General features: G+C 41.5%; 1 protein-coding gene across 1 annotated transcript in view; it reads right to left on the bottom strand.

Annotated features, from left to right (window-relative positions):
* Positions 1–19,255, bottom strand: part of DAB1 (DAB adaptor protein 1) — a gene marked incomplete at its 5' end in the record, with an annotated part of 54,422 nt that overhangs the window by 11,825 nt on the left and 23,342 nt on the right. The window contains 4 exons of the mRNA XM_057386713.1: positions 563–671; positions 1,769–1,831; positions 4,555–4,611; positions 14,809–14,868. Coding sequence (XP_057242696.1) covers positions 563–671; positions 1,769–1,831; positions 4,555–4,611; positions 14,809–14,868 — 289 coding nt within the window. The remainder of the gene's footprint in view (positions 1–562; positions 672–1,768; positions 1,832–4,554; positions 4,612–14,808; positions 14,869–19,255) is intronic.

The following is a 19,255-nucleotide window of genomic DNA, read 5'->3' as shown; positions in this document are numbered from 1 at the left end:
GAATGAGTCCAGGCCTCCTCCTCCTGCTTTCTTTGCCTAAGTGGAACTGTGAGCCCAGGGAGAGATCAGCAATCAAACCATGGTGTCTGCAGAATGCACCCAGCTTTTGAATTCTGAGGAAYACGGGGRAGTCTAAAGGACATGCCAGGATTTRACAAAGTGGAAYACCTTTGAAGTGSCATCAGATTTTTYGTGCCTGAGCCTCTGCTCACTGCAGACAGCAGAGGATATTCACTGCTACCACAAAACCCCCAAATCCAAACCAAATGCTGTTTTCTCTCTCATTACTGTACCTAGAAGGTCTGTTATCYGCATGGCTGAACTRTGCTTGAACTCCCAGTGACTTTTTTGGCTTTTGCTTTAAAAAATGTCAGCAAATTCAGACTAATGTACACTCAGCTCATTAAAAGATTTGCTTTGCCTTGCCCTGAAGCACTGACCTCAAAAGCCTACCCCACTTCCACTGTGCTAAAATCAATGCCCTGAGTATTGAAACACAAACCAGAGCTGGGCACTGATCCCCAAACCCAATTCCAGCCTGGAATTCCAGTGCATTTCTCACCTGAGGGTACGGCAGCAGTGCTGAAAGGTACAGAACCAAACATGTCTGTACCAGCAGGAAGTGACTGGGATGAAGATGGGATAAAGGCATCACCTGGAGTAGCAGGAGTCTGCAAAAACACAGGGATAAAACACGGGGGTGACACATCATTGTCACATCACCTGTAACTCTAAAAATGCAGGTTTGGACTGAGGAATGAGAAAGAAGAAAGAATGGAAAGATGTAGAAGGAAAGAAGCGATAGAAATGAAAGTATTAAAGTTTGCTGGGGATAGGAGAAAATGGAAGAAAAGGAAAAACTTTCTATCAAAGGAAAAAAAAAATCAAAAYGGAATACACTATATGCAAAATACTGAAATAATTTCTTTCTCCAGAACATACAGATTTGTGATTTTAGATGTTAGGTGACAAAAGGGGGTGGCAGTGACCAAGGCATTAACTTTAGAAACAGTTAAGGTAAATGAAGTATCTGCAGGATTCATGGTAAAATGAATAAATATTGCTTCTAATTAACCAACAGGACCAGAACCATAGGTCTACATTGAAGGAGAAGCCAAATCCAATTGAGAAAGGTGAGGATGAGCAGACAGTCTGCTCTAGTTCCAGTCATGCTCCAGAAAACCTTGGAGATTTGAGGCTCCTGACCTCGCAGAGCCTCAGTTTTCTCTGTATATTCACACTTCCCTACAGTTAATGAAAGGCTCAAAACTTTTACAGGAAAATTATTGGTTTTTCATTTTATAATCCAGAAAAGCACACTGAGAAAATTTTCATTGCCCTCAAAATACATCCAGCCCTTTCTCTCTTTACTGTTTTGCCATCCCTCCTGGAACAGCAGCTCTGGGATCTGTGCTTGGTGGATGCAGAAACACGAAATACGAGGCTGTAACTGCATCTTCTGCAGTGCAGTGAGGGAAATGARGCATTTCCCTCTGACAAACACCAGGGCAGCAGATCTGCACCTCAGCTTGTACCTCAGGTGACACCTAACACTAGAGCAGAAAAATAAAAATCAAAGGTATTTTCACACATTGTCGTGAAACAGGGACTGGATGTTCAATTTTCTTCACTTTTATTTTCCTGCAGCCTAAAAACTACTTTGGAATCTTCCCCACTGGAACAGCTGAGGACACGAATTGTAAATGTGCTCAATAAATTGAAAATGGCATGTAGGAAAAAGCACAGTGCAGTTTCCCTGGGTACTCACTGGGGGAGAGGTTACATCAGGAGGAGTGGACATGTCCCCAAAAAGCTCTAGTTGGGTAACAGCCTGTGAAGAGAAAAAAAAAAATCCATTTATCTTTTGAGGAGAAGAAACTGTGAATGAAGAAGTTACAACTTGTAAAGTTATCTGGTAACAGCAAACAACATAAATCTCCCCAAAGTCCTGAGGGCTTCAGCTGTGAAGTCCCATATGGAGGAAGCACACGGGTTCAAAACGTGGGATTTTGATGTTGCTGATGGACCCAAATAGCCAACAACTGACACTGTAAAACAGTTCTGGAGGGGATTCTTCAAAATGAGAAAAAAAATTAATAAAACATGAAAAAACTATCCAGAACAGGCCTGGATGCATTACTGCTCTGCCTTTAACATCAATGAGCACCAAGGATGATTTATGGCCAGTCCTTTTCTAAACCCTCATTTCAAGGTCTCAAATCATGGCAGCAGCACGAGGAGTGCCAGAAGGGCACAAGAGGGAAGGGTTTTCAGAGTGCTGCCTGATTTCCYCTTGCCCATGGGACAGGTGTGACCTGGATAAGTGGACTTGAAGGAGGATGCACAACTGGGTTATCTCAAGTTTGTGGCTCTGCCTTTAATTCTTGTTAGAAATATTTTCTCAGGACACCCTTCAGTGGGAGCTGAAAACAGGTCATCCATGCAGGCCTGGCTAACTGGACCAGAAGAGAAAACACACTTTRTTACAAGGAGCAACTTGAGTGGCTGCATAATCAAAGCTCCTTCACATGCTCTTGAGTAAAAGGATTCCCTTGCACCCACCTGCCAAAGAGTTCAGCTGGAGTTCAGGGATGGTAAAGCACAGATCCCTCAGAGCTCTGCAGGAAACCTAAACCCCATCATCCAGCATCCTTAGCAGCGTGGCTGCACTGGAAAGATTTTCAGAACTCCTTCTCCACTGCCTTTCTAACTAGTTTTCCCTGTATCCCACTCAATCACACCCACACAGGTGGGAAGCCCCAATTCTCATTCTGAATGGGATTTAAGGCAAATCTGAATTCAGCTCCTATTACAAATACAGGTTTGACATTCAGTTGAGTCTTGTCCTGTAAAGGCAGTCCCTGAGTGCTTTGGACAGTGACCAAACTGGCTGGTCAGGCTTTACAACCTTCCAAAAGACCAAGATAACCCCAAAAATCTTTTCCTGCCCCCAACCTTCCACTATAAATCACCCCTTAAGGAGCAAGACTACACATACCAAAAGTTTACACTTTTTTTTTCAATCCAGTCACTATTCCCACATATGAAAACAATTCCACAATCGCTTAGACCTGGAATTTGTCTAAGCAGCTTGGATAATTCCCAGCTTCATACCTAACGATGCACTCAGGGATGAAGGATCTCACATTTCCTCACATCATGTCTTTTATTAGAAAGATCACTKTGCTTTAATGCTGTGACAGTGCATTTTCTTATATCCCTCTAAGAATTTGCATGGAAATGCAGAAGGAAAAAAGAGGAAAATCCACGTTTTCTTCAGGGTATATGGATTCTAGTGCATTGTACTAAAGTACTGTCAGAAGTAGGTTCTGAAAAAACCCCAAACCCAAGCCTAAGTCCCTTCTGCAGTGTGCACAAACACACTAGGCCAGGGATGTTAAAATGCCCAGGAAAGTGGGAATAATGACAACAGCAGCACTCCTTTGGAAATCACTTCAAGCCTCCTGCAGGCACTGCTGACTCAAGAGCTGTCAGGTGACACTGAAACACTCCAAGAGCCACTTTCTTCYCATCTCTCCAAACTGCTTGTTTAGCAGCACCCCAAACCTGCCCTTTTCCTGCCCCCCTTGTGAACTATTCCCTGTTTCCTCTGCACTGCCTTTCTAAGGAGCACTTGAGCCTTTTCCACGAGCAAAAGCTCCCCTGTGCCTCCATCCCASGTGAGGGAGCAGATGAGCCCAGGGAGGATGGGAAAGGGCAAGATACACACAGTGGTGTGCAAAGTTATACATTTTTTTGTGGGAAAAATATTAGAGGTTTCACAGGAATGCTGGAAATTGATATTCAGTATGCTTTTGAACCCTGGATTATATGAAATGCATTTGAAAAGGGGTAATTCAGATCCCTGTGCCTCCACACTCCTGGATAATGGGAACAGCAATGCATCTCAGAGTGCTTCGAGGTGATGGATCTTTGGAAACTCTTTGCAGATATAATTCTGTTAAAGCTCTGCAGACACATTTCTAAACAGGCAGCTGGGGAGAGTGATAGGAAAGTCAACAGCACTTTGTTATAATAAAGCCTCGCTCACAATATTCCCCAGCAAAAAGAAATGTATTTACAGGGGAATTATTTTGTACAGAACAGCAACCTCCTGTGCAACAGGAGCTACAGAAACCACATCAAGATGATGCGAACACAAATTTAGTGGGAAAAYACAATGCCTTCATTTACTGACTAGGGGCAGCTTTAAACAGCRACACTTGGAGGTGGATTTTGAAGTCCCAAATGGTTCAGATTTGGAATCTTTTTTCAACAGTTCTCAGCCTGAATAAATGAAAGCATCTTCCCTGACACAGAGCTGCCTTTATCCACTTGCAGCACACGAGATCCTGGACACTTATCTCTTCTTTCTGTGATTTCACTGTCACTACAGAACTGATTTCACCCCTCATGCTTCATTAAGATTATTCACATCTGATATTAGCTACRTTCCAGTGAAATTATTCCCAAGATGAACATTTTCCAATTGCTCTATTCCTATAGATGATTTCAGCTATATTTCCTTAAAATATTTTTGAGTCACAACCTTACCTGAGTGACTGAAACAAGATTTTCATCAATGTCCAGCAATAAGTTTCCATTCTCCAGCTGTAAAGCATGATTTATGAAATGAGATGAATGATTTATGAAAATGACATGAATTTCTGAGCATGAAAATGATAAYCTCCATAATTATTGACTTCAGCATTGAAATGAAAACCCTTTCCATCTTGCTGTGAGCACAGATATGAGATCAGGCAGTCAAAACAGTGAGTTTGAATGCTGCTGGGATGTGGGGCAAACATACATTTCATTTGTGCTAAATCTCATCTTCTGGTGTATAAAGCAATTTCAMTGCTTGTGACACACCTATTTATTTTCCCAAATATTTATTAATTCAGCAATAAGCATACCCAGTGAGCTCTGATCCTACTTATATTAATGGAACTTTTCCCTGGCTTGGTGAAAGAAGGGATTTAACATCCTCAGGGGAAAAAGGAGTAATTGCATCTTGGACAACAAAAGCTCTAAAGCCAAGTATCTGCAGAAAAAAAMCAAACACACTTCTCTAACTAGGAGAACTATAAAAAACATCGATGCAAATGTAATTTAGATAATTATTTTCTTTCCATAGCAATTTTGAAAATTACACAAGTCAATTCAAATTATATTTAAATCTATACTTTGTGTGTATGTAAATATACATGGGCATATACTGCCCTCACATCTATACACATCTGTATCCATCCACATATTATCATTTCAAAATGCTAAATTTCAGGTAACATTTACTGTAGTGTTGGAAACTTTATTTCTGCAGACACAAATAATAGCAAGCTGGTGAAAATCAACTCTGAGATGATTGAGATGCTTTGCACAAGCTACCAGCCAGTAATCCCATGTCACTTAAAAATCTCCCAAACAACCTAGAATGCTTTCCCCGTCCCCATCTTATCACAGAGCTGAAGAAAAGAGGGRAAAAATAGAGTGGAAAAAGGAAGATAATGTCACTGTGCACAACCAGGAACAAATGCAGTCCTGAACCTTCCTGGAGCTGACCCTGTGTTCCCCCAACCCTCAGTGAGCAAAGTGTGAAAAAATCTGTGTCCATTCACTCAACTCCAGAGACTTTGAAAATGCTCTTTACATGAAAACAGAAAGGTTTACACCTTTTGGCCAGCAGTTCATCCCTTTGTGCTCTGACAGCCCCCTTGTTTKMCCCCCATGCTCCAGCASTGGGGATGAAGCTCCAGTGGCTGCRGTGGCTCCGTGGGAGCAGCTGAAGGATAAATCACTCCTAGAGCAGAGGGAATTTGTGCTCAGAGCTCAGTGCACCATCAGAAACCCCCACATGTGCTGTACAGGACCTTGCAGGAGATATTTGCCCAACACATCATGGTGCATCCCCAATGCACAGTTACCACGCAGCACTCGAGCCTCAACTTCCATCAGCTCATGTTTGGCATCGCACAGCGTGAGGAGACACTTCTGAGGGTGAAATATCCCTGTCTGCTGGGGCATGGAACAGCCTTCCATGGCAGCTCTGTCGAGGCAGCAGCGTGGGCAAAATTTGCCCTTTTGAGCCTTCCTCTGATTCAGCTTTTCAACACAAAGACTTTGCAATCAAAATCAACAACATTCTCCCTCCTTCCCAAGTGCCTCCCAGAAAATAACCAGAGGCCTGGAGAGATGCTCCAGCTCTTGATCTTTTTCCACATGAGGATTCCTCCACAGAGTGATGTAAAAGCTCATTTTAATGATTCCAAAAGGCTCAGTGTGGAATGTGAAACACCCCAGTCCACCCTGACAAGCGGCCGCGCAGAGCGGGGCGGAGGAAGGAGAATCAATCYTGCTATCCTGGTGACATTAAAGCTCTAATGAAAGCTCCATCTTCCCATACAGGCATGACAGACAACCTGTAAATCTTTCAAACATGAAATATGTAAATCTGGCTCCTTAAAGCAGCAGCAGCCCTCCAAGCCAGTGGCTGTTTTAAACCACTCCAAGCGGGCAGTGGAATTCCTCGTGACACTTTTCACTATTCACGAAAGAATTACTTATTATCCAGGAGCTGGAGAAAAGTGAAGAGTGCAGAAGCAATGRTAATCAYAGAATCACAAAATATCCTKAGGTGGAAGGCACCCACAAGGATAAGAGAAAAATAAACTGCAGCTTTCATAAACCTCATAAAACTGATCCACTTCCACTACAGTATTCCCTCTGACCACAAAGTCCCCTGAAAAACATGCTTTTTAAGCAATGGAAAAGTTGGTATTTTAAAAGGGAAATCTAAAACTRGGCTCTTGTGCTCACATGAGTGTGAAGCACCTTCTTTTTTTCACTCCCATATACATATCAAGACAGAATATTCAACTTCTGCTGCTCAGTCTGTTTTTCACCAGCAGCAAGGGATCTATGCTGACACATGGCACGAGAAAACCTGCTTAATACTGCTATACTTTYGCAAACAAGATGATAAAAGTAGCATCTTACAAAACATGGCTTTGTAATCTCAGAGAATGGCGCAAAGATGGTGCTTAAAAGCATGAAAAAAATACGTGGTAATTAACTTGTACTCTGCTACAGAGCTCAGCAAGAAAAAAAGAGTATGAAGGATACTAAATATAGCAAATAACCAGCAATTAGTAATTAACCTTTGAGCTGGGTATTAGCTATTCAACTCCTTGAAAGCAGCAGAGGGATTTAAACTCAGTTTCCTGCATTCAGGGTGAGTGCTGTACCACACAGCCCTGCAGACAAAAGAGGAGTCACCCAACCTCAGCCTCTCTGCATCTCCAAATCCCTTTTTCCAACATGGATTTTATTTGGAAATCTAATGACAAGTCAAATGGTTGGTCAAACCAAAGGTTTTCTATCTTATTTCGGTTGAACATATAAATATTTTGGCTATGACAATTAATTTTTTCTGATGGTTCAAAKGGTTATTGCAGCTCAGCAAAGCCCCAGTTTGCACCTTGCACCACAACTGTTGATGTTGCTCCACRAGCTGCACGCAGCTTGCTAATTAACTACAATTCATTCTAAAAAAACAATTAGAACTGTAATGAAGGAGCATGTCAGAATAGTGACTAAACCATCATCAGTCAAACCACATCTGGTAGGCTGAGACACTCTGGAAACATCCCACAGACAYTGTTTTCCTGTAGAACTACTGCTGAATTAATGAAGTGGCGTGGGAACTCAAAGAGCTGCTCAATTAYTCCCCAATTAAAGAGAATACACTGAAGAACGCGTGTCAAGGAAAAACTGTCAATGTCTTTGCCATCTTCAGCTTTCCTACAGATCCTAAAGGTCCTCAATTGCYAAGAACTTTCCCATTAACAGATTGCTGTTACCATCCCAGATTTACACAGGTACAGCTGAGTACAACYCTTTACTTGTAAAGCTGTTGTGAGCATTTAAYTGTGGAATCAAGAATGGTTTGGGTGRGAAGGGACCTTAAAGCTCATCCAGTTCCAATCCCTGCCATGGGTAAAGGACACCTCCCACCAGAYCAGGCTGCTCAGAACCCCATCCAACCTGGCCCTGRACACTTCCCAAYSTCTACAGGGCATGTCAGCCACATTACACGCCATGAAACTCTTCTGATGGATTTTAATCCAAAATACAGGCATTTTGGGCATGTGGAATTTGCACAGGGAACAAAACCAGTGTTCAGGAATCCCACAGGTCATGGGATTTCTCCTGTTTAAAGTCCCTCTTTTCAGTTTCACAGGGTAACTCTGATTACTGGTCTAGATCATCCTTTAGGGAGTTCTCCTGAAGCCCTAAACCCAASTTCTGGTTTTGGTGTGATGTACCCAACCACAGGGCAGTGCTGAGCTTTCCTGCATTCCCCAACCTTTGTTTGGTCACTGGGAAGCACTGGGCTGGTTAAAAATCCCGTGTGTGAATCCTGCAAAGCTGAAGAATTGGGATTGTTGGATATAAGTGACATCCCAAATTACTGAGGATTCTTGAGGGAATGGAATTGCTCCACTGTTGCTCCAGAGCTTCCTTTAAATCAAGGAACTCTTCATATGATCAAAACCGACGCTTGCTCATTTGTTTGTTTTCTCTTCATTTGCAGGGAACTTAATTCTGAATTCCCAGTGTACTTGGGGTATTTACTCTTATAGGAAATGGTTTYCAAAATGCCTCAATTACCACTTTTCCCTGACAGACCCTAATAAATCAAGAGCCAGACCCACGCTGCTCCCAGGCCACACATTCCCAAAATAATGAAACTTCCCAAGCATGGGGGATGCTGCTGCAAAGGTCCCAGACACAGGGTCAGGACGGGAAAGATGAGCCCTTTAATGTCAGGATCACAGCCTGGGAACATGGGGTAACTTTCTTTAATTAGCAATGGTGAGAACCCAAATCTCCACGTGGGAGCCAAACTCMACTTCTGGGCTGTGACAGCAGAGCCAGCTCTGGATGCTTGCAGGGAATAAACTCAAAATTAGGAACAACCTCGTAATTATTATTTAAAATACTTGCAAGGCACAGTTTTACAGTTGTATCTAATGCTCTTCAAAACACCAGGTGACTGGAACTCTAACCAAACTTCAGAAACGAGTTATTTCTGCCTTCCCTGGTACTTTCCAAGCCCTGAAATCTCATTATTTTCAGCAGAAAAAAAGCCAAGACCTGTGTGCTTTACTTAAGAAAGCAGGGTATCACCGAATGAAGCTACAAAAATTAAACTCCAAATTGTGTAAATGGTATAATTTAAGGCATAAAGCGATGCAGACCAGGTAAAGTTACAAACTTCACTACTTAGAAAGCAGATTGTAAATAAGTATTTTAGCAAATTAGTGTGAGCTGCAGGGCTCTGAACAAATCCAAAAGTAGTGAATCAACACAAGGAGCAGCTGTCACCTTATCAGCTGCTGTCAGATAAAATCTGCAATGGTCATATTAAATAAAAGAMAAAAATTCACTGTATGTGACACAACTTTATGCCACAATCAATGAGACTGATCTATGGTTCAACTACACTCTTTTCTCCACTTTGGAGAATATCAAAAGGTTACAGAATATCACCCCAAAAATGCACAGGAACTCAGGGAAGTTTGGGAATGCAAATTCACATGAAGCCATTAGACATGCCACCCAACAGTTTACATAACAGGGAGGGGCCACTGAAATATTTATCATTAATTTCTATTGCCCAAGCTCTGTATTAAAAACACAAATCTAAACTGCCACACATGAAACCAGGAAAACTGTGTCACTAAGGCAATGCCTGCAGCTTTTGGGTGTTTCAGGTTTTTTTTTTGTTTGTTTGGGGTTTTTGTTTGTTTTTGTGATTTTTTTTTAATGGTTTAATTTTTTTGTGTGTGGTTTTTTTTTCTTTTTAGTTGGTTTACAATTTTTTTTTAAATTTTTTTGTTTGTTTGTTTTGATTTTTCTTCTTGCTATTTGAACAGCACAAAGAGAGAACACTGACAAACTGATCCAGGGCAGCGCTGCTGGATTACAGCTCCCCCACACTATGTGATTATGCCCCAAAATCCTAAAGGATTGCACTGTGATGCAAAGCAAATTCAATGCTYTGATAGCATGTAATCATCATGCTGGTGGAGGAGCAGGGTTTAGGATCACATTGGGGGAATGGTATTACCCATGCAGAGATGGAAAGCCTGCTAGCAGGACAACTCTTACGGATTAAAACCAGCTCCAAATGCTGCTTACAACATCCATATGGCATAAAAGAACAATTAAATAAGGATGTTTTATTCCTCTCTATGAAACAGAATTCTTGCACTGYTCAAACCTGCTATTTGACAGGCAGGTATAAAATCATGGGCATGGGCACATTTTCAATGCTCAGAAATTATCCTCAGAAAAATAATGCTCAGAAAATATCTCAGATTAAGATTCTTAATCTTTAATAATCTGTACATAAACAATRGATTAATTCTAACATCCAGCCCTCCTGATTGTTGGAAATCAAGACTCTGAATTCAGGTTAGCAGCTTTCTGAATTCTCTTGCTCCACCTAGCAATGCAAGAACAATTTTTCAGGGTTTAACTTTGAGCTCAAGTGTTAAATTCCACATAAACCACGTACTTAACACACATGAAGGAACTTCATCACTTTATGTTAAAGATGCTATAACTGGGAAGATTACAGAGGAGGACCTAGCTTCTGCTTAAGAGTTTTTATTAAGGAATAAACCACAAAATATCCCAGAAAATATACCTTATAGGAAAAAAAACCCAAAAACTTGGATGGGCTTGGAGCAACCKGGTGTAGTGGAAGGTGTCAGTTGGAACAGAAAATCTTTAAGGTCCCTTCCAAACCAAACCATTTTATGATTCCGATTCTGTCTAAAAAACAAACAAAGGTKCACCAAAACATCAACCCAGGCCACAAGACATTGTCCTAACAAACGAATATATTTTCCAGTTTTGCATCAAGTAGCTGCACCTGTTAAAATGCACGTCCCACCCTGCAATATTAAACCTCATTCACTGTTTAATTGAGGGTAACTAAGTCAGGCYATTTGAACACAGGTGCCTCTTCCTGCAAAAGTAAATAAAACTGGACAGTTTTCCCAGCACAGATGGTCAGAGATCAGGACTGTGCATTCCCTTTCTCCTCATGTTTGAGAATTTGATCCTGGAAGCCGGAATGTRGAGGCTGAAGTCAATGCCATCAACCTGCAAAATGTTTCTGCAAAGCTGCTGATGCAAACTTAGGGAGAAGCCAGGTTTGGGAATGGCACAGAAATCCCAGCCAGAACAAAAACTGAGCCTTTCCAATCACACCAGAACCACCAGGAAGATCCTGTGGCTTCCAAACTGAGCCTTTCCAATCACACCAAAACCACCGGGCAAATCCTGTGGCTTCCAAACCTGAACATGCTTAGGTTCAGCTTCAACTTCTCCTCCTACAGCATGTCCCAAGGCTGCCAAATGTCCCCCTGTCTGTTCCACCCTGGTTTAAAACTCCCCAAGCAGGTGGCACCAGCCAAATCACTGCCTGCATTGCAAGGCAYCAGCTCTGATGCTTTGGATCTTTACACAGCAGTGAGATGAGCTGTTTGAAAGCCTTCATGAAAATTGTTAAGCAGATAGTTTAGACATTTTGATGARGAGAGAAGGTTTTATTGTGACTTGACTGACAGTCTCTGTGAAGGGTATTTACAGTCTGACTTTTATTACTAAAAACACCGTGACAGGTAGAACTTGATGTGGATGTTTAATGGGGAGACGAAGGGAAATTATGACAAAAAGAGCTCATTAAACATTTCCCTCTTTTAGAACCGTTAATTTCACACAGAAAACTAGAATTCTAAGTGGAGCATGCACCACTTAATGGAAGCTTTTTGGGGTAAGTCTGCTTTCTTTGTCTGGCTTGATGTCTACTCTCAGTGAATGGAGAATAAACTGGTCTGAGGAAGGAGCAGAGAGAAAAGAATGAATTTGAGAAATGTGAATTGATACAGAAGAAAGGAGAAATACTGGGAGGGAAATGAATTCCAGCACAAGTGTGTGTCTGGAGCTGAGCTGCACCCCCAGCASAGGAGAATACAGGAGAGCAGGATTTGCTGGGAAGGGATGCAGCAAAGAGATGGGGAAACACAGGAATTAACTGGGTAAGCAATCTTTTCATCCCAATGTCAGAGAAGTGACTTGGCGAGCAGCCACCACTCGTAATTGAGTTCAGTGGGTCTGTTCCAATCCTGGGATCTGAGGTTCATCCCTTTCCGCCTCAYTTGCTCCGTATTTACATTCCCTGATATCGGAGATCATGAGGAGCTAGACCATAAAGCACTGTGACACCTGCTGACAAACGGCCTCACACCATGGCACAGCACTGTTAAGGACATGAATATACAATTTGAGCTCTTCTGCTCCTCCCTGGCACCAGCAGGGAGATGCTTCACACCTTCAGCCCCAGTGGGATCCCATATCCACAGGGAAATATTTGCCCAAAGAGTTCTGGTGCCTTAGGAAGCTGTGTCTTACTGAAAATCAGTGTGAATTACACTGCCCAGTTCCAAAGCAGCCTCTGAAAAGGGGATTCTGCCCCCAAACCTTCACACTGAGGTGGATCTCACCACATTTAAGCCCAGCTTTTAGAAGCCATTGTACCTRCAAGGCATTGAAGTTCACCTGCAGCCACAAAAGAACCATTTCCACATGTACATTTATTGCCACCTGAGATGTCATGCAGATGGGAGGAATTTCATAGAATCAGGGAATCATTTAATGGTTTGGGGTGAAAGAGACCTTAAAGGTCCCCTCATTCCAACCCCCTGCCATGGGCAGGATCTCCCACTGGAGCAGGGCTGTTCCAAGGCCAATCCAARCTGGAAAGTGGCCAATTCTCTCCACTGGCTCAGACAGCCAAGGCTGGAGGGCACCTGGATGACACTTCAGGATCCCTCCCTTGTCTGTGCAGAGACTAAACCTGCCTGGGAACACTCCAGAGCAAAACAATCCTAAGGTGGAAACTCCATCTCTGTCCAGGGACTGTGGGCAATTCAGCCTGAACTCAACCAAAACCCTCTGCATGGTTATGAAGAGCTCAATTTATCGTCAGCAGAGAGAATTCACGGTGCCTGAAACCTGTCAGGAGCCACAAAAAAGTTTCTCACTTCATTCATCCATTATGAAATTATTGAAAGCAAGACCTCCTAATAAAGGAAGTGTCCTTACATGTTCAAACCAGGTAGATGAGCTTGATTATTTGCCCTCAGATTGAATTTTAGAGGTTTATATAATAATGACGGCTATAAATTGAAAAAAAAATTATGGCAAGTGTCTCAATGACAGAGAGTCTCACATGTGGAATGGTGAGCAATAAATCAGATGGGCAGTGGAATATTAAATTGCTAATTTTAAGAGCTATTGCTCCCTTTTTTTTTTTCCTTTTAATACATACTAATATAAAAAGGTGAAACAGGCTCTCAGCTGCCTCTTTCTTCCTCTTCTCCTTTTCTTCATTAATTAATGTACAGAACTTGATTAGAGAAAAAGCTTCAATGCCTTTAAATTTAACCACAAAACAAAAAAAAAAAAAAAAAAAGAAAAAAAAGGTGCAACCAGCTTTATGGAGATGGCAGATTAAATGCATTTGATGATTACAGAATAAGTTTCATGTGTCTTATATCTCACAGCTGCTATTTACAGGACAGAGTACTACCAGAGTGTTTCAGACACACCACACTGCAACAACCTAAATGACACAATGTACCCTGAGCAAAACTTATGGTTCCTGCAGGGACAGTGAAAGAGTCAGGAAAAACACAGCAGAAAAAATGTAACACTGAAAAAGTGTATGAAAAATAAGTGGAAAGTTATTAATAAGTTTCCATGCCCACAAACATCTCACTCAGTGGTGGAATGTGAGTTGTTTTATCAGATTTTCCCAGGCAAGACAATGATGCCTCCCTGCTCCTGCTGGCTCATCGTGAAATATTCATGCCAGGGTTGGTTTGTTTGTGCAAAGCCCAGAAGTGTCACACTCCAGGTCCCCATCCAGCCCCTCCCCAGAATTTACATTTTTTTATTCTGCATCCCAAACTGTGCAAGTCACCACAACCTGGTGTCARAAAGTTTCCTTCTCTTGAACACAGGGCTCTTTCCTGTGCTTACAGCACTGAAATTCCTGACCTTTCCCTTTGTTTTTCTCCACTCTCACACAAATCCTCAGAAATAATAATTTTCTGTGCAACCAAAGCAATCCAACGATTTCTCGAGGCATTTATAGCACAAATTTATATTGAGCAGCAAATGCACACCTTGCTCTGAGGCATCTGTCACTTCTCAATCTCTTGTTACCATTCCTTACATATTTTGGGAATAAACACTTCATCTTTTSAAAATGCCAATACACAGAAGAGGAATGTTTTTTTTGGATACAACAGTATATAATCCCTATTTTTTAATATTGTACTGCCCATGCAAGGCACAGGACAGAAAAAAATAAGCTGAATTGAACTTATTTTCTTGTATCCTTAAAGCACTATGAAATAATACAGATTTGGGCCCCAGAGTAACTCTCCTAAGCATTAACAGGAAGAAAGCCCACTGCTGACTCTTAACCACAAATAACCCATTTACAAATGGTGACTTGCCTAGAAATGAGCCAGGAAAGACAGAAAGGAGATTCAAGCAATGAATGAGATGGATGCAAATGACATCACAATCCCAAACAACCCTTAAAACATCACTGACAAAAATCACACCACAGGGAATGTGCTGAATGTTACAGACAATTACTAAAAGTCACAGAAGCTAAGAAACATACTTTCTTTGCTGTAGATAAATAAGGGAGATACTTACACTTACAGGTTGACTTTTTGGCACATCATAAACACCTTCCTTCTTTTGGCTGGTAGGAACCTGCAACAGCAAAGGAAAACCGAGGTCACTGCAAAAGCAGGTTGGGTGAAAAACTGAAAAGAGCAAGTGGTATTTATGTGCAGGGTGTACAAAAATTAGTAGTTTATTTAATACTAATTTTTAATACTAATGAAACCAAGGGTGGTTCCCTTCTTATCCAAATAGTACCAGTAATGGAGAAAATAGTGAAGAAATAAAACATCTGATTTTTTTACAGAAGTGTTCAGAAAAGAGTTTCATTCTCAGATCATTTTGGTTATATGAAGTCCAGGTGTACGTGCAGCTCCTCCCTACTTAAATAGTTGTTTTTTTTTTCCTTTAACTTGAGGGTTAGAGATGTGCAATGGATGGTTATGTCAGGTGAGTTCATCTCCCCACATGAACAGACACAGAGCAGAGTTACCAAGATGAGKGTAGGGGATTTCCTTCCAATTAGTTTAATAACATAAAAAAGACACAAGGCTGCAGTGATGGGCCCTGTGGCTGCTCTGTGAGATTTTTGGTTACAATGCTGAAGTTTTATTAAGCAGTTAATGGTCTCTTCAAGTCTGACACATGGACAGGGGATGATGCACTTAAAACTTTGTGTGAGCCTTTAGCTGAGCCACCAGCCATGATTTGGACCCCAGGGATTTWTAACCTGCTCATACTGGGTAATATTGGGTTGTGCTTGCTCAAGGACCACTTGCATATTTGTAATTTGTGATTGCATTAATTTTCCTTCCTAGAAGCACCAAGTGTCCATGGTAAATGATAAAATCAAACAGAACTGTCATCTGTCCTAATCAGTGCTGCTTTTCCACTGAACAAGACACTCAGAATATGAAAGTTACATTTCAGACATCAATGAAACCTCCCAGGTCAGTAAGAGATAATGTTGCAAATATGATAAAATTATCACCTTTTCATTTTCTGAGACAAGTATCTTAAAGTTCTGATATTAGACTGGTCTAGGGAAGCTGAAGGATTGTTACGCTTTCACTGAGATGTGCTATAATTTCTTATTCTGTATGACTATTCTGAGCAATTTTCTGTATAATGCATTAAAAACTCTCTGCATTGTTGTCTTTACTGTTCTCTTGCCCCATCACAGCCTTCACAATAAACTGTGTCTTTGACTTRGTGCACATTGAAGAAATTTGTCAAAAACTCTCAAAGAAACTGAATGAACTCCACAAAAAGTGTCTTCTCTTCCTATCCTGGCAATAATTTGCTTGTCTTGGTTTTCTCTGGCCAMTTCCACTAAAGCCAGCATCACATCAGACACATGAAACTGGTGACAGTGGCAGAATTCAGTGCCATGGCAGAAATAATCCACAAAGAGAGAGAGAGCTGCAGGTGACAGTGTGGGAGCAGGAACCAGGAAGGGTCTGTTTAAGAAATCACAAAAGGAGGGAAATGTGGAAAGATAAAACTGTTTCTAAACTTTCACCAGGGTGCATTATTTTTCTTTTCTCTCTGAAATGTCTCCCTTTCAGTCACTCTCCTCTTCCTCCTTCCAAATTCTCTGTGAAGTCATCCCCATTTGCACATYTATCCAGAGCTGATTGTGGAATGAGCATTTCCCTGCACTATCAACCCCCTTTTTTTCAACTCCAGAAAAACTTTTTYATACTTGGAGAAAAGCTCCTGACTTCTAATACAAAGACAGAGAAACTTTCCTGAAAGCCATTTCTCCCTCCCAGCTCGGTGCTGCCTTTCCTTGCTGTGCACCATCCCATTTGTTCACATCCTGGCTTACACTAGGGGGTTGCAAGGAATTGCTGTTTTCCCTTTGATTAGCAGCACCAGGAAGASGTACCAGCACTATTTCTGCTGTCAGCTCTGTCTCTGTGACAGGCTGTGAACCATCTGGATGAATTTGCATCTTGCAGCAATAAAAGCACCACAATTCTGAACTCCCCATCTCAGATTGTCAGCCCTTCCAGGAACAGAACCTGCCTCTCCACAGACACCAGTGCTGCCACACAAACACCAAAACACCTCCCAAAATCCCATCTCCACCYCTCCAGAACACCAGGCAGGAGTGGAGATGCTATTAAGCAATCTGAGGTTAGAGGAGAAGGTTGGTGTGTGCTCAGTGATTRAGTCCTTGCCTAACAAATTACAGCAACTTACATAGATAATATTAAAAGAGCAGACACAGACAGTCTTTGGGGTAATGTATCAAAGAAAGGTGACAGACAGACAAAGAATGCTTAAAAAAGAAAGTTGTGACCTCTATTATGCTAAAAAGAAATAGAAGTTGTCACTTTCTGCACATTATCTTTCATCTGCAATTCCYCCCCGGGGTGGGAACCTTTTCCACCAAGGGAGAAGTGAATTTGTTGCACACCAGCAAATGAAAAGCCAGAGCAGYGCCAGCAGAAAGGTTTGGTGAGGCTGAAGCAAGGCTGCATGAGGTTATTGAGCAGATACATGTTTAGCAATGTGTGGAATGGGGAAGGCTTTCTAATAAATAATAGAAGCTGCCACAAATATGCTTTAAATTAAAAAAAAAAAACCAAAAAAACAAAAAAACAAAAAACCAAAAAACACAAAACCAACCAATCAACTAAAAATTCCAAAAAAAAGGGGAAAAAAGAGGAGGATCTTTTCTGATTTTGTTTTTAATAGTAGCCTGATGATTCTGAGATTACCAAAATGTTGTAAGAGAAGCAATTTCCCCAGTGTGGAAAATGTGGGCTGTGCAGACCCAGATTTGTGGAAGCCTGTGGGAGCTGGGAAGCTCCTGGCTATGGGCCAGCCYGTGGTAGTGATACCTCAGCATCCATCAGAAATACCAGAAAATGACTCAAACTCCCCAATTCAGCATTTGCTGTACTCAGGGAGTGCCTGTAGTAAACACAGAGCACAATGCCAGGCTGTGAATATCCAGAGTATGGCACATTAATCACAGGTATCTTCTGTGACCACGGTGGGAGGAAACACTTCATCACACCCAGAAACTGTCAAACAAAGCCTTGAGAAATCCTCTGGTGACTCAGAGGACAGGAACAGCAGCACCTCGAGATGAGGCAGGTATAAATTCCATTTTAAGGCAAAGAAACTGCCCCAAGAGTCCTCCTGTTCTCTGGAACATTCCTCAGAACACAGTTCCAGCTTCCTCCCTACCCACCAATATTTGCTGGAAGATCTACAAACACTGGGAGCAACAGCCCCATCTTTCTTCCTTCCAGCACTAATTCTATAAAGTGTCACTAAAAGCTCCACACTTTGATGAGCAACAATCACCATTTTCCCCCGAATGTAAGCTCTCGTGGGATTTTTTTTTCTAGCACAAACCTGACAAACAASAGCAGTAATTTTTTTAACATTTGCTGAAAGTAGTCAAACTTTCAACACTGAAAATGTTCAGCCTTAGGCAGACTTGCACCTTGAGAGCTTTGCATGTCTTTGACTGAAGATGCAGAAAGCAATTTTTGAGTGTGTGGTGGGGGTGCCAGGGGATCAGCAGGGATGATTAAATGAATYTCTTATTAATGACCCTGTGATGGCATCTATCAGATGTTATTTTCTAMTGTTTAACTTGCATTTCCCTTTCCCATTCAGCTCCTTTTTATTTTAGCTCACAGCTACGCTAGCCTTACATATCTTACCAAATATTCTCATTACTTAATAATTTTTCTTTCTATTCCTTTTGTTCTGTCCTTGCTCCTGCCCACCTTACAATCTTTTTCTATAAACTSTTCAACCTCTAGTCCAGCTGGATGAAATGCTTAATCACTGCTTGAAACCCCTTCCCCTCCACACTTTTCTGACAGTGCACTAAGGTTTCTGCCTATCCTCCTATTTGCCTCCAGTAYGTGATACAAAATGAATTACATTATATTTTAATAAACCTCGTAGTGATCCCTTGAGGAMATATTGAACGACAAAAGATTATTTTATATTGCTTTCAATGCARTTTTTTGTCAGCGTGAAGAATGCGAGCTTGGTCTTTAACATAACATATGCACTCTGAAAACAGTTTCCCTGGTCTGGGGTTTATCCCTYGAGAGCTCTGAGGTTTTGCTCAGTKATTTCCTTGGTTAAGACAGAAACAAGAGCAGTACCACTGAAATTTCTAAGAATTGCCTGGATGGTTTGCCAACAAAACATCTTCAGCATGTTTCTCAGAAGGGGTGTAAAAAAAGGTCAAAAAAATTTACAGGAATAAAAAAAGAGAATCTCCRTTTATCACCTCATATGGTGTACTCAAAAGTTTGTAAGTCGACAAAGTTAATACAAATTTGCAGAAGCTGATATGACAAACAACAGAAAAATCACATTGCAGACTGGGCAGATATAATAATGTCACCAGAATGAAATGCCAGGACGTTTTTTTTGTGATGGATGAAAACTAAAAGCGAGCTATGTATGAAATGCACTTTTCATTAAACGCTTG

This window comes from Malurus melanocephalus, unplaced genomic scaffold (assembly GCF_030028575.1).
Source record: "Malurus melanocephalus ecotype Western Australia unplaced genomic scaffold, MMel_1.1 scaffold_1037, whole genome shotgun sequence".
In the NCBI taxonomy this organism is placed as follows: Eukaryota; Metazoa; Chordata; class Aves; order Passeriformes; family Maluridae; genus Malurus; species Malurus melanocephalus.
The sequence above is the reverse complement of the archived record's forward strand: the minus strand, read 5'-3'. Positions and strand labels throughout refer to the sequence as shown.